We start from the raw sequence: 15308 nt of genomic DNA, 5'->3' as shown, positions 1-15308 counted from the left end.
ACCTTCTCCCCGCCCAGCGCGGGAGCCGCCCCTTGGCTACCCAGTCAGCGCCCAGAGCGCCGGGCGCGACCTCCGCGCAGCCACGTCGCCGCCTCCCACCCTCCCACACTCTGCTTTACCAGCCCCTACCCAGCGCTAGGTACCCAGTTCACCGGGCCGCGCCCGATCATGCCTGCGTCCTCCGATTGGCCCCTGCAGATGTCCGTCGTTCTGGGCCGCTGCAGATTGGCCGGGGTGGGTGGGGAGGGGCGGGCCTCGGGGAGCGTAGGAAGGGCGGGGACCCGGATGTGTGTGGTGGTGGCGGCGGCCGAAGAGCTAGGGTGTGGAGCTGAGAGGCCTATGGATGAGGAGGACGCGGCGGCCCCGGTAGGCGGGGATCGGGGGCGGGGTCCCGGAGGCCTCGGGTCTCCTCGAAGCTTGAGGCAGGAGGCGGGGGTCCTGGGCGGGGGCTTCAGGGTCAGGGGCGGGGCGTGAGCCCCGGTCACGGGGCTTCCTGCCTCGGGACCCTCCTCGGTGCCGGGCCTGGGGAGACTGCGCGTAGTCGCGGGGACGAGCCGGACCCCCGGACCCCCGGGTCTCGTCTGAGCGACCAGGCCGTGCGCAGGCTGGAGGAGGTACCCGGTGCGGCTGCCACTCGTGGGTGCCGAGGCTGTGCGGTTCTGGGCGAGCAGATGTCCCCAGGTCTGGGGGCCAGTATCTGTCTGGGGTGGAGCCCTGGTTGCGTGCGAGGAGGGCAGCCCCGCTGGTGCCTACCCTTCTGGGCCACGTGGTGGCTTGCAGCTACTGCAGGAGGGGGCGCTTTAGGGTTGAAGGATTGAATTCAGCCCAGCTGAGGCTTATTTAAGCACCTTCTGTATGCAAGGCACTGTCCGGCCTTGATGGAACCCCTGTCCCAGTGTTGAGTGACAGGAAGAGAAAATAACCTCGTTTTTCTCACTTTTCGCGTCCAGGAAAAACCCATCCATCCATCCATCCATCCATTCATTAGCATTGTGGTGGTTTAAATACCCAGGTCATTCTACTTCTCTCCATCTTCACTGCTACTATCCTAATGGATACCATGTCTCATTGGAGCTGCTGGAACAGTCTCCTGCTTAATTGTTCACCACTTCTGCTCTTGCTTCTGTTATGATCGATTCTCCAGACAACAGCAGGAATGATTTTGATTAAGATCTGATAAACCTTAAAATCATATCATTTTCTTGCTTAAAACCCTCCAGAGGTTTCCCATCCCACTTGGAAGGAAATCCAAACTCCTTAACATGGTCTGCAGGGCCTTGTAGGGCCTCTCCCTGGCGCCAGCTTTCTTCCCATCCTCTTCTTGAACATTCTCCCACATGTTCCCTACACACCAGCCACCCTGGTCTTTCTGTTCCTCTACCATGCCTGCTCCCTTCCAGCCCAGGACCTGTGTCCTGGCTGTCCCCTCTACCTGAAGTACTCTGCCTTGGGCTTGTCACATGCCTGGCCTCTTCTCAAATCAAATGTCACCTCAGAGAGGCCTCCTCTGTCCACTGTATCCAAAGTAGTCTTTAGACTTTACCCCATTATTCCGTGTCACCCCACTCTGTTGTTTCTTCCACTGGCCAACACTGTCGGGTCTGTGTCTCATCTGTCATGCCTCCTGACTAGAATGGAAGTGCAGTGAGAACAGGAATGCCACCTGTTTTTGGTGCATATAGCAGAAGTCAGTACATGTTTGCCGAATGAAAGGATGGCTTCGAGTCCAGTGCCCTGTCCATATTCTGGGTCAAACAGGCTGAGCTGCTTTGCTCAGGGCCCTGCTTCCTTCTCAGTCCCCTTTTCCCCATGGCAGGTTTGTTCTCATGAACAAGATGGATGACCTCAACCTGCACTACCGGTTTCTGAATTGGCGCCGGAGGATCCGGGAGATTCGGGAGGTCCGGGCTTTCCGATACCAGGAGAGGTTCAAGCACATTCTTGTAGATGGAGACACTTTGAGGTGAGGTGGCGGGGGTGGGGGGCTGCTTTCACATTTTCCTTGCTCTGCCAGATCTTAGAGATGAAAAAGGGCTTTTTTGGAGGCAAGGACTGTCTACACTGGGCGAGCCTTTGACCTTGGAGGCCTTTCTGAGTGGAGCAGCATGTGCTCCTACAGCCTGCACTCTCTTCTGCCTGTTTCTGGGTCACTCTGACCTGGTCCACGTTGGAAGGAATTATGTCAGAGATAGGAAGCGGCAGGTGCCTTGAGTTGCCCCAGCGCCTCGTTGAGAGGACTCCAGTGTGGGGTGTCTGTGTCTCCACAGCCTGGGTCTCAGGGGTTGGGTTTGGAGGAGAGTAGCCATGTCAGAGGCAGTGGATTTCCTGTTTTGGAAAGGACAGTTCCCTAGTGCATCCTGCCCGCCACCGTCCAACCCTTCGGGGTGTGTGTTTGTGTTTGTTTTCTCTCTCTTTTCTGGCTTGATCCCCTTCCCTGACTCCTTCTGAGCCTAACTCTCTCACAAAGCTGTCCCTGAAGGGGAGAAGGAAGTAGTGCTATTTAGCCTGGAGACAAGAAAGCTGAGGAGTGGGGACTGAATACCCATCTTCCAATCTACAAAGGGCTTTGGTACAGAGGATAGAGACCAGACTTTCTTTAGCTCCATTGAGGACAGAGCCGGAGGAAAAGGGCTGAAGCTGCAGCATGAGGGACTGAGATTAGACAGGGTTGTGAGACCCCTACTAGGCAACTAAGGGAGGCTCTGCATTCTTTTCCCCCTGGAAATGAAGGAACCAGGCTTGTGTTGGTCTGGTGTGGGCTGGACCCTGGCTGGAGGCAGCGGGAGGGGTGGGTGACCTCAAGTATTTCATTACGGTGTCTGTGCAGATGTCCTGAAGTGTGGCCTGATGGAGTCTCCTCTGTGTTGGCCCTTGTGGGGTGGGGGTAGGGGGTGGAGATGCTGAGGCCCTCCCCCCAGCTCTTGAGCCAGGCTGCTCATGGAACTCCCCTCCTCATTCCTCCCTCAGTTACCATGGAAACTCTGGTGAAGTTGGCTGCTACGTGGCTTCTCGACCTCTGACCAAGGACAGCAATTATTTTGAGGTGATCAAGGCAGTGGGTGGGCAGAGTGGGGGGAGAGCTTGTTAAGCTCCGGGGAACTCTTTTACTAGATTCTTGATCTGATCCTTTTGATTTTCCATCAGGGCTGTCTACTTGGCTGAGAAAAGGGCACAGGATAGCGTGGTGCCTCAGCTGAGAGACATGTGCCCTAGTCCTGTCACCCTGTCCCTCTGTTCTCCTGCCTCTCAGCTAGGTAGACGTTGACACATACCCCAGACTCTGATCCATGGCCTTTCCCACCTGCTAACCTGAGCCCAGCCTCTGCTCCATCTCCTGTCTGTTTCCACAATTTGGAAATGATTTTCTGAGTAATCCTGACAAAGTAGGCCCCTAGTCTCCCCAGTGCTCCTCTGAGTGCCCTGACTTTTCTCTGATTCACATGTTTTTGGTCTCTCTGAGCCTCTTTGAGTTTTTGATGTCTGACTGCTCTTCCCCAAGCCCCCAGCAGCTCATTCCATTTCTGGTGCCTGCTGACTGCCCTGCTCTCCTCCCCCCAGGTATCGATTGTGGACAGTGGGGTCCGGGGCACCATAGCTGTGGGGCTTGTCCCACAGTACTACAGCCTGGATCACCAGCCTGGCTGGTTGCCTGACTCCGTAGCCTACCATGCTGATGATGGCAAGTGAGTTACCGTCTGTGGAACCTTACTCCTTTCCTATGGGTTTGGGGGCCTTTGATAACAAAGGACTACCGTGGGTGGCTTTTGCCCTTCTTTCACCTATCTTGGGGTATTTTCATTGACTTTTCTGATCAGGACAGAAAGGTGGCCTGATAGCGAGCCTTGGAGGTTTGCGGACTTAGAGGGGAGGGTGGAGCTTATGCGTGGACACAGGTAGCTGCGTCACAGAATGACTGGGAGCAGCAAGAGGGGCCCCAGGGGTCCAGTGCTCTGGAGAAGTTGGGAGGCCAGAGTCAGGTCCTGTGTCTGTGCTGCTCCGTCCACAGGCTGTACAATGGCCGAGCCAAAGGCCGGCAGTTTGGGTCAAAGTGCAACTCTGGGGACCGGATTGGCTGCGGCATCGAGCCTGTGTCCTTTGATGTACAGACTGCCCAGATCTTCTTCACCAAAAATGGGAAACGGGTGAGTGGGAAATCCCGGGTGGGATTTAAGTGGCTTGAACCATCCAAGGAATTGTGGGAATGAAAATCACCCAGCTGGGGCTTGCCCAGGGACCCCTTGGCTTAGTTCCCACCTCCTTCAGGCCATCCTTGGCTTCCTCCGAAGTCTGCACGTGGGAGAAGCCACTTCCCCTGCCCAGGGAAGCCGGGACATTAGCCTAGATGAGAGATGCAGAGGGGCAGGTGGACTGAAATGGGGTAGGGCAAGCAGGATCGGGTGATGTGGGGGAAGGTTTTGAGCAAAAAAAGAGAGGGAGAGGTTATGGCTTTGACGCATAAGCTGGAGGTCCTCTTCGGAGCTTTGACTTGAATGCTTTTGAGGATATGTCCTTTCTGTGTTATTTTCTTGTTTCACATCTTTCCTTCCCTCTTCAGAGAGAGCCTAGTAGTGCTGAAGGGATGGGGAAGAGCAAGTAGAAGAGAGGGACCCCCAGCTCTCTTTCTTCTCCTACCCAACTCCCTCTCCCACCCTGGGAGGATGGCTTTCTCAGACCTTGGCCACGACGACGTCCTTCCTTAGTGTCTGTGCCTCTGCTCTTTCCTGCTCCAGAACACACTCACATGCCAAAGGTCAAGAGACTTGTGTTTGCCATCTAGCGCTGTGGATGCCTTGCTCGTCCAGGAGTCCTTAGCCACTTTTTTTTTTAAGAGAGAGAGAGAGAGTGAGAGAACGAGCATGAGAAGGGGAAGGGTCAGAGGGAGAAGCAGGTTCCCTGCCAAGCAGGGATCCTGATATGGGGCTCGATCCCAGGACTCCAGGATCATGACCCGAGCCGAAGGCAGTTGCTTAACCAACTGAGCCACCCAGGTGCCCCCTTAGCCACTTTTTAAACTTCTCTGTACCTCTTTTTTTCTGTCTGTCAGTGTGTGTGATAATTATTTGTTGCATTATCTCAGAAGTACCCTGGTGAGAATTAGGTGCGCTGAGGAACAGGGAGCCAGGTGGCAGCTCCCTCCCTCCAGCCCTCCCTCCCTCCACTGCAGGTGGGTTCCACCATCATGCCCATGTCCCCAGATGGACTGTTCCCAGCGGTGGGCATGCACTCTCTGGGTGAGGAGGTGCGCCTGCACCTCAATGCTGAGCTGGGCCGCGAAGACGACAGTGTCATGATGGTGGACAGTTACGAGGACGAGTGGGGCCGGCTGCATGATGTCCGAGTCTGCGGAACTGTGAGTGACAGGCAGTGGGGTGGGGGTGGTCGGCGGGAAGGGCTGGGCCGAACCTCCCTGGGCCGCATAAGTGGGTCTGAATTGCTTAGAATGGGGAGTGAAGACAGTGTCTTTTGTAGGGTTTTGGGAGATGGGAATTTGGGACCTTGACATGATTCTTTGAATCCAGATCCATGTTCCCCTTAGTGCTGATTGTCCTTCTTCCCTTGCCCGGCCGGGAGAGCTCAGGTTAGTTGCTCTACTCTCGGCACAGCACTAGGTTCTCCTTTGCCTTCTTTGGTTCCTTCTGCACCCGGTGCCCTCTGCTGCCCTATACACCTGCCTGTGAAAGGCTGGGGCTCACTTGCAAGTGGGATGCCTGGATCCCCGTTTCGCCGGATCCCAGTTCAGCGGGTCCAAGCTCTCCATTCACTGTCACAAGTCCCAGTCCCGTGGGGGAAGGTTCTGAGATCTTTTTGTAGTAAGCATGAATATCAGAGTCTTCCGTCTTCTCCCTACATTTAAAAAAAATATTTTTTTTATCTATTTGACAGAGACACAGTGAGAGAGGGAACACAAGCAAGGGGAGTGGGAGAGGGAGAAGCAGGCTCCCCGCTGAGCAGACAGCCCAATGTGGAGCTCAGTCCAGGACCCTGGGATCATGACCTGAGCTGAAGGCAGACACTTAATGACTGAGCCAGCCAGGTGTCCCCCGCTACATTTTAATAGAGGACAAGAACAGAGGCAGATGAAAATTCCGTGAGCGTTCTGGACTCTCCAAAGCTTGCTTTTTTAGACATCTTCCTGTTGTACCTGCTCTGGTCTCTCCCTGGATTTGAAACTTTCTTGGGGAATATATGAACCTTAGGAGAGGGAAGTTCTTCACCTTTACCCTCTCTGCCTCATGCTGGGTTGGGAGTGAATGGCTGCTGAGTCAGGGGTCTGGCCCTGAACTCCAGTGGGCTGCTTGGGCCTCCCACTTCGAATTGTCCCTCTGCTGCCCTCTTGCTCCTTGCTCAACCTTTTTCTCCACCCTCTGGCCTTCTCACCCGAACCCAGGCTGTTTTCAGTTCAGCCTTTGGTAGCAAAACAGAAACAGTGGGGGGTGGGAGTGGATTATGAGCAAGGCTCCCCCCATTCTGGAGTTCAAGGTGAGTCAGACTTAAGGAAAATGGTAGCATGTGTGCCCTCCTGTTACTTCTGATACTCCACACCCCCTCTGGCATTGGGTTCTGAGGATGGTGCTGGCTGCAAGCCAGGGGCTTCAGATCCCCACTCCTTGACCCTTATCTCTTTCCTATCTTTTCCCCCTTCCACTATCCACTATCATTTTGACAACATCTACAGAGTTGAACTTGGGACTGAGCCAGGGCGATGTTCCAGCTCTCATCCCTGACCTCTCCTCAAGAGTGTTTTCCTGGCATCCTTTCCCTGCCTGGACCTGTCCTCACTCTGCCCCCAGCTCCTCCCAGGCAATCTTTTCTAATTGATGTAGAATCCTGTAGACATTTATAAATAGCCTTCCTTCCTCTCTGCCCTCCCCCAGTGCCCTCAGGTCACACTTTGGATAATTTTTTTCTTTCTTAGACATGAGCTGTGAAGTCTGGCTCTTGTCTCAGACCCTCACCCCAGCCTGGGACTGCCGGCAGGGTGGGCACTCCGTTCCCTGAGCACCTGCTCCCCTGGGGCAGACGAGGGCATGAGTCTCTTGACGGATATCTGCCTCTCTTCTCCTCTTGCCATCTTTCTTTCTTTCTTTCTTTTAAAGATTTTATTTATTTATCAGATAGAGATCACAAGTAGGCAGAGAGGCAGGCAGAGAGAGGTGGGGGGGAAGAAGGCTCCCTGCTGAGCAGAGAGCCCAATGTGGGCTCCATCCGAGGATGCTGGGATCATGACCTGAGCCGTAGGCAGAGGCTTTAACGCACTGAGCCACCCAGGTGCCCCCTCTTGCCATCTTTCAAATGAGGGTGACTTACCCAGTTTCTTCCATCCCCACTTGTCTCTTGCCCTGCTCCCTCTTGTCCCTTCTGACCATCCAGTGTAGTTCTGATCCAGCCCTTAGAGTTGTGTTTCCTGGAGGAGCCTGGGAGAGGTCAGTAGGGCCATGCCTATGCCTCCCATTTCTAAAGATGTCTAGCTCAGCTGTTTCTCCTCTTTGCTCTTCCTGTTTTCCGTCCCCTTTGTGGGGAGCCTTTCCCTGGGGCCTCAGACCTCTTGCTGTGGGTTGGAGCCTGTCTTGGGTGAAGTTTCCAGTCGAGTGCCCTTTAGAACCATAAAGGTTTGAGAGAGGCTCTGATGCCATCTAGTCCAGGGCTTCTCAGTACGGAGCCGGAGACCGTTCCCTGACACGCAGGGCCTGCGGTGTCCCCGGCGCCCAGACCCACGGTGCTTGGAGCTCCCTCCCGTAGTCATCCTTGTCATCATGACAGCCCTCGTGTTCCCACAGCGCTTCTTGTTGTGTGGCTGATGAAAAGACAGTCCCACTCAGAAGCGAAGAGACTGGTTCAAATGTCAAACAGTGAATTAGCCACGAAACTAAGCCCAAACACTTATTCTTGGATCCCTTGCCCTGGCCCTGTCCACTGCTGGATACATGCTGTGCCTTTCTCCCCAGCCCCTCTCCTGTAGCCCATCGTCTCTCCTCCTGGCCCCTCTCATAAGATGAATCCGGAATTCTGGGCTTAAGTTCCCCCTTGCCCTGCGAGTCTCCTGACTAGCTCCCTTCGCCCCCGTCCTTCTAGGGGAACTTACCTGGCTGCCATGGGACCCTTTGCCTCCTAGGCCTCTCTCTCAATTTGGAGTCTCAGTTATCCTCTCTCTTCCCTTCTCAGTGGTTCTTCCGACAAAGAAGAGCAAATTCCTGACCCCCATTTTTTTGGCTCTAACATTACATTATGAACAATTTCCAACATACAGAAAAGTTGAAGCAACAGCACAGTGAGCACCCATCTCCCCACTACCTAGCTTCAACAGTTGTCATATCCAGACAGACGTGGCTCTTTCTTGGGTGGAATTCTTCCCCCTGCATTCTGGGGCCTCAGTTTCCCCCCCAAGGAGTCCTCCCCCCCGACTTTGCAGAGCACTGAGGGTGTTGAAGAGTTGCTGCCATGTTTGCTCAGGGATGGGGGTGTTGCCCCTCACCTCATCCCTGCCCGCAGGCCTTGCAAAGTGAAGTCATGTGTGGGAGGGTGGGGGGCAGTAGGTAAAGCTGGGGGATTAGACTCATTCTGTCTTTGTTTCCTGCTCCTAGCTCCTCTGGCAACTCCTTAGTGACGGGGCAACAGCTCTGGTACACAAAGAGGGGTGAAGGAGGCCCCACCCTTTGGGGTCCTCCCCCAACCAACCCAGGAGGAAACCATGTTGGGGCCTGAGCTGGCCGGTGGGGAGCATATTCTGGGTTCCTGTTTCAGCTGCTTCTAGGCCCTCAGGGCACTGAGCCCTCCCTTGCTCCTGTCAAGAGGGATTAGGGTCTCTGCTGGCAAGAGGAGAAGGGCTGCCAGAGGAGGAGGGTGGTTACCAGCAGGAGAGAAGAGGCTGAGAAGGCACTGCTGGTACGCGGTGGGGGGTTGGAGCGCAGGAGACTCTCTGCCCTGGGTACTGCAGCCTCAGCTCTGTGCCCTCGAGTCCACCTGTTTGGCCTCCCGAGGCTTTGGGGGTGTGAGGAGGAGGTGCAAGAGTCAGGGGGGTTTGAGAGCCCTAAGGAATGGGTGATTCTGCCCCCACCAAAGATGTAGGGGTGCATTCCTGTTGGTCGGGCATTGTTGGAGGAGAAGCACTAAGAGGGGACAGCTGGTGGATTGGGATAGAGTCATCTGGGGCTCATCTCTCCTAGGGGGGGAAGTGACCAGTTCTGGGAGCCTAGAGGGCCATCGTAGTTGGAAGTAAGGGCTGAGATGGATCGTTTCCTTCTGTGATTGGCAGGTCTAGTCTGTTGTAGCTCTGGAGTGGCTGTTAATGTTTAGGGAGCACTGACGTGTTGGAATGTTCAGGTCCAAGCCCCATTTCCTGATTTAGGGAAATGTAGAACAGCTACTGAGCCCCTGCTGGGTGCGGGCTCTGTGCTGGGCACTTGACACCCTTCATTTATTTTGGAAAGGCAGGTGGTAGTATCCCTGTGTCACTGTTAAACTGAGGCCTAAAGCAGTGGAAATCACTTGCTCGAAGTTAGTGGCTAGTAAGTAACCGGAGTTATGATTGGAACCTGGGTCCGTGCGATTCTCTTTCTAACGGAGAGGCTTCCAGGGCACAGGTTGAGGGACCAGCATCCAGAGTCTGGCAGCTCAGGGGTAAAGCTCCCATCTGCTCTCAGCCCTGGTCTCAGGAAGGGGGAGTGAATTTGAGCTAGGATCTGCGTGTGAGGCCACAGTGCCCACCTGCCCCTGTAGGTACTGGGGGACTCGCTGTGAGGGCTTGGGGGGGCCTTCACCGGACAGGCGGACAGGAGCAGGAGAGCCTATGAGAGAGCAGCAGGGGAGTTGGGGGGCTTACAGCCTGGGGGGCGGCTGTGCCTCACTTGTGGAGGGCAGCATTGCGGGGACCTAGCCTCCCAGCCGTCAGCCGTCATGTCTGATTGGTGGGCCGGCTGGGGAATGGGTTGTAGAGTCCCTGGTCATGTGCTTGGCCCTCCTGACCTTTTAGCTGGAGAAAGTGGCCCCACGCTGTGTGCGGCCAAGACCGCAGTCTACAGTCTCCTCGGGGCTGAGGCTGAGGGAATGGTTGGGCGGGTTTTTCCCAAGGATTGGGATCTGGAGCATCTGTGTCTTGGCTCTCTCAGCGAAGAACACTGTGTTTCCTACGCCGAGGCCAGTTGGACGAAGTGGGTCAAGGGCAGCTGTGGGGTCCCCCACCCAGCTCTGCAATGCTGGCCGGAGAGGGTGGGTTGGGGGCTGCGCACCCTGGGTGGGCTGGGAGCCCGCGAAGACACCACCCCTCAGGCCTGCAGGGAACTGGAGGAGGCCGGCTGGGCAGACAGCACAGAGGGCCGAGTGGGGAATTCCAGCAGTGTGGAATAGTGAGTAAATCAGAAGATGGCCTGTCAGGGACCCCATTCTGAGGAAAGAAAGCAGTGGGAACTAACAGAGGAGACCTGGGCTAGGGGGTGTGGCTACGAAAGAGCCAGTGTAACCCGAAACATGCAGGGTGGTGGCCAGAGGACATGGAAAGGCCTGGGTGTGGATGTCCCAGGTTGCCCAGGCAGCCCTGGCTTTTCCCCTGGTCGCCTCCGCTCACCTCCGTTCTCTTTTGGAGCGGGAAGAGAGGATGGACTTGAGGTGGCCGGGCTTTGGGGATCCCAGCCCAAGAAGGGGGCCCAGTCCCTCCAGTTCCTCTCTGAAGCAGGGGTGCGGATTGCAGGCCCTGCCTGTGCCGGAGACACACACAGGCTTCCATGCTGGTGCAGGAGAGCCTCATTCCTTTCCTGTTCAGGCACGAGTTCTCGGGGGGTAAGAGGCCAGCGTCCAAAGGCTTGCCAGGGAAAGTGGAGGAGGTCCCCAGGCAGTGTTTCTTTGGGGCTGGAGGGGCGGGAGGGTAGAATAAAGTCTTGAGGGGCAGTTTGGCTAATTAAAAAGGGATTAAGGACTCCCAGGTGATGCTGAGGGTGGGGAAAGAGGGGATGGGGTTGAGTCATAACCTCACCATTACCATGACAACTGATAAATAAATCCTCCCAGCTTGGGGGTTGCCGCCCCATCATGCCCGGGCAGGACCACTGTGGAACTGAAGAGCCCCAAGAATCCATCAGTCGCCTCCCCTCTCCCCATACCCCCACACACCCCAGCCCTCTGCAAGAGCCGTGAGGGGCTGCAAGCAGGAAAGCTTGCCTTCATGTGTTTGGCCCGCTGGTTCCCTGCCCTCAAGTTAAGTAAAGGAGTAGAGCTGGTCATTCTGGGTTCCCTGGCTTCCCTTGGCACCTCCCTGACCCAGCTCTCCAAAGGCGAGTAAAACAGACCTTGAGGAATTATGATAGTCCCATCCCAGGTAGAATCGGTTTCTGAGCTCATCTCCCTTCCTTCAGACATCTGGAGCTGGCACCTAATACCCGCACCCTCCCTGTCCTCCCCGTTAGGCTCCTCCAGGGGTCTGCTCAGCCTGGTCTTCAGGGCTCCTCCTCTCTGCGCCCAGGGCACTTGGGGAGGCCTCATCCAGCAGGATGATTCAGGGAAGTGATGCCACAGCCTAGAGACTCCCCCCCCCCCCCCCGCCATGTGCTCCCTGGAGCTCAGCCTTCCGGGTTGCTGGGCTGGTGCCCACTTCTCCAGAGCAAGGAGGGACTGCGGCTCAGGCGGCAGGTGGGTGCAGGGCTCACCCCTTCTGCCCATGCTGCCACCTTTTGCTGCCCGCCAGTCCACCCTGTTCTCTCACGCCTGCCTAGAACATTGGGGCCCATGGCGCGCCGCTAGGGGCCTTTCCCTTTCAGCCAGAGGTTTTGTCAGACCCAGGAAGCTGGTCTCGAGTGCATTGGGACTAGGTTTCTAGGGCGGGTGTCCATCTGCCCTCCGCACCACCCACTGCCCTTGGCTCTTCCCCTGCAGCTGCTGGAGTACTTGGGCAAGGGCAAGAGCATCGTTGACGTGGGGCTGGCCCAGGCCCGGCACCCACTGAGCACCCGTAGTCACTACTTTGAGGTGGAGATCGTGGACCCTGGAGAGAAATGCTACATCGCCTTGGGGCTGGCCCGGAAGGTGGGCACTCGTGCTGGCTTTTTACCTGTATTGCTACTCAGGCCTGGGCCTATTGGGATGGGGCCTGGAGACTCTTGGGGAAATTGGGGAGAGGCATTGGGCAGGCGTGGACAGAATATGGTTGTACGTGTTCGCTGTGGGAAGGTACAGACCCTTCCCCCTCCTCTGCCACAACCCAGGACCCGAGAGAGGGTCGTGACTGTACCATGCACACTGGGCCTGAAGGTGGGGCTAGGCACAGCCTGCAGCACCGGCTGTGAAAGCCTGGTCTTCTGGTCACCTTCCCTGCTTGTCCTGCTTCCCCAGTGCCTGAAGGCTATGGGAGGCCGCAGGGGTATAAGCAGCCATCTGTCTGAGAAGACTGAAGGTTCAGATGCCCTCTTCTGTCCTTTTTCCATGCATGCTACCGTAGGTTTTCTTTTTCCTTCTCGGTGCAGGATTATCCCAAGAACAGACACCCTGGCTGGAGTAGAGGCTCTGTGGCTTATCATGCAGGTGAGCTGGGGCTGTCCTGAGGCCACCAGGGCGGTGGGGCATGTACAGGCACAGGGACATCCATTTTCCTGAAACCCCCCCGCCCCCCTGCAGATGGGTCTCCTCTCTAGCGTCTGGCTGGAGAGCCTTTCCCTGCTGCCGTATCATTTCCCCTTCCCAGTCCGGTAGTGCTTTCTCCTCGTCTGTGTTTTTCCTTCCAGCCTGAAAACCGAGGGGAGCCGAACAGGGGCGGGGGAATCTGGGCCCGAACTGGACATTCCAGGCCTCTGAGTTGGCTCCCTCTGCGCCCTTCTTGCAGATTCTGCACTTTCCTTTTTCGGTTGGCTTGACTCTCTTTAGGGGTTTCTTTAGAAAGGAGTTGCCGTGAGCTCCTGGTGTCACCCTCATCCCCTTCTCGGCCCCTCGCCCTTCTCCCGCCAGCTCCCTGAGCGAGTCAGCCCCTAAGCTCCTTTAGTGAACAGACATTGTATCACTCTTTTAAAAAAATCTGGGCCTCTTCCTACTCTCTCTCCATTTTTGTTTCACCTTGACTCCCTCTCTTCCTCAGGGCCAGGGAGGGAGGTGGGCAAGGATTCTGCTCAAAATACAGGCCTCTTTGCCGGGAGGTGGGGGGGTGGGGGGGGTGGGTAGAGTGTCAGCCCCTCCTTCAAGTGTGTGCCTTACCGTTTCCCCTCCTCCCTGACAGATGACGGGAAGATCTTCCATGGCAGTGGCGTGGGCGACCCATTTGGGCCACGCTGTTATAAAGGGGACATTATGGGCTGCGGAATCATGTTCCCCCGGGACTACATTCTGGACAGCGAGGGTGAGTGGCGTAGGGGTGGCCAGCCAGGCTGATCGGGCAGACGGTGGGGGCAGCACCACAGGAGCTCAGGTTTCCTGGCCTCCTAGGTGACAGTGATGACAGTTGTGACACAGTGATCCTGTCCCCTACTGCCCGAGCTGTCCGGAACGTCCGGAATGTCATGTACCTGCACCAGGAGGGAGAAGAGGAAGAGGAGGAAGAGGAAGAAGAAGAAGATGGGGAAGAGATTGAGCAAGAGCATGAGGGCAAGAAGGTGGTGGTGAGTGGGGAGGGTGTGGGCTTGAACTGGGATTCCTGGGCCTGGGCAGGGGCTGGCGGTAGTGAGGAATAGGAGGGGAGCCAGAGGCAGGAAGAGGGAAAGCCTGGTGGTGGGCCTGTTCTGAGATGCTGGGTGCAGCCAGACTATGGTGGGGAGCTGGTTTCCAGACGCCCTCTTGTGGTCACTTCCCACGTCACTCGAGTCACTCCCCTCTGGTGGTTCTGGGAGTTGGGAGCTGCGAGCACTTGGGTTTCAAGCCTGCATCATCAGAGGAGGCCAGAGCCAGTCTGCTCCACTGCTCTCTGTGCCCCCACCCCCAGGTTTTCTTCACTCGGAATGGCAAGATCATCGGAAAGAAGGATGCTGTCGTACCTTCTGGTGGCTTCTTCCCCACCATAGGAATGCTGAGCTGTGGGGAGAAAGTCAAAGTGGATCTGCATCCCTTGAGTGGCTAGGGGCTTTGTCCCTAGACCTGCCCCGTCTCCTTTTCCTCACCCTTTGCAGAACCAGGTGCCCAGTTCCTACCTTCCAGGATTTGTTTACCCAGCAGGCCCCAGGGAGTGTGTAGTCCCTCCGCCTCTCGCAGATCAGGCCCCTGCCAAGCCCCTCTGTGCCCACGTCCCTGACCTGATACCACCCCGATCATCAGTCAGTCGTGGGCCGAAGTCCCTGGTTGGAAAGGAGCAGGCCCAAAGAGTGGTGTTGCTCTGTTCGTGCATGCCACTTGCTCTGGCTGGTGGACTCTCGCACCTCCCCTTTGCCCCCTGGCCGTATGAGTGGAGAGGAGTGGGCACCTGTCTCAGCTGCTGTGTGGGCACGAGGCTCTTCTGAGGGTGGAGTAGAGACTGCCCCCTCCACTATTTACCACAGTATTTCTCCTTGGATCTTCTCTTTTTTTGTTCCCTGTCCTCACTGTGTGGACCAGTTGCTGCTGTTGTCCCCCCTGGCTGGGCTAGGGGGGCTCTCTTGGGCCTTGTCTCTCCTTCCACTGACTGCTGTCCCAGGAGTACTATTCCAGGGTCTCTGTTGTTTCCCCTGAGAGCCTCTTTCTCCCTCACCGCCTGCTCGCCTGCCCACTGAGAATCTGAGTCTCCGGCCCCCCTGCAGCTATACGCACCTAGGTGGGAGTCTGCTATGTGTTAAATGGAGTGAGAGGGGCTACTCGGTGAGGGGGGCTGGGGTCTTGGCTCCTGTTCTCCCCTTGCCATCCTTGGGATACCTGCGACCTCCTTGTCCCCAGTTCCCTGGGCTTTCGGCAGAGACCCCAGAGTGGGTCTCTCTTGCCGTGGTGAGGGCAAGACCCCAGAGCTGTGGTTGTGAGCCCAGAGGGCAGCTTGGCCCCTCACTCCCCTTCCCTGCACCACCCCCCCCACCCCGGATCCCAGCTTGCTGCCTGTGCCAGTTGCCTGTTTTGCTTCAGTGTTTGATTCTAGCACTTACATGTGTCCTCCCCCACTGAGCCCTCCTGTCTCCTACCGCCTTGACCCCTGCCCCCTTCCTATACAGTGACTTCTGGGAGGAAGAGGGAGCGGGGGCTGTTGGCCTTGGTTTGCACAGAGTGGGTGGGCCTTGGTGAAAGGGGGTGAGCTGCTGTGTTGCTGGGGTCCCCTCTTTCGGCCCTCCACTACGATGTATGAAATGTATGTACAGCCCAGAGATGTTTATACAGCCAATAAAGATGGAGTTTCTGTATTTATCAGCACGGCCTGGACAGGGGAGTCCTTGCCACTCCACAGG

At 56.6% G+C, this 15308-nt stretch overlaps 1 protein-coding gene across 4 annotated transcripts; it reads left to right on the top strand.

Moving 5' to 3' along the window:
* Nucleotides 1–257: 257 nt before the first annotated feature.
* On the top strand, nt 258–15270 carry SPRYD3 (SPRY domain containing 3). 4 transcript variants are annotated; one of them, XM_080811121.1, is made up of 11 exons: nt 258–366; nt 1817–1963; nt 2968–3043; nt 3559–3683; nt 4007–4142; nt 5165–5350; nt 11863–12012; nt 12450–12507; nt 13193–13312; nt 13399–13571; nt 13892–15270. In XM_080811121.1, the coding sequence occupies exons 1-11, from the start codon at nt 344–346 to the stop codon at nt 14024–14026; spliced, it is 1329 nt and encodes a 442-aa protein (XP_080667247.1). In that variant the 5' UTR covers nt 258–343; the 3' UTR covers nt 14027–15270. The 4 variants fall into 4 exon arrangements, with proteins under 4 accessions (XP_080667247.1, XP_080667250.1, XP_080667248.1 ...); XM_080811122.1 differs by lacking the exon at nt 258–366 and adding an exon at nt 480–614; XM_080811123.1 differs by lacking the exon at nt 258–366 and adding an exon at nt 567–681.
* Nucleotides 15271–15308: the final 38 nt, after the last annotated feature.

This window comes from Martes martes (assembly GCF_963455335.1).
Source record: "Martes martes genome assembly, chromosome: 8".
NCBI classification, from domain to species: Eukaryota; Metazoa; Chordata; class Mammalia; order Carnivora; family Mustelidae; genus Martes; species Martes martes.
This window is presented reverse-complemented; position numbering and strand designations above follow the sequence as displayed.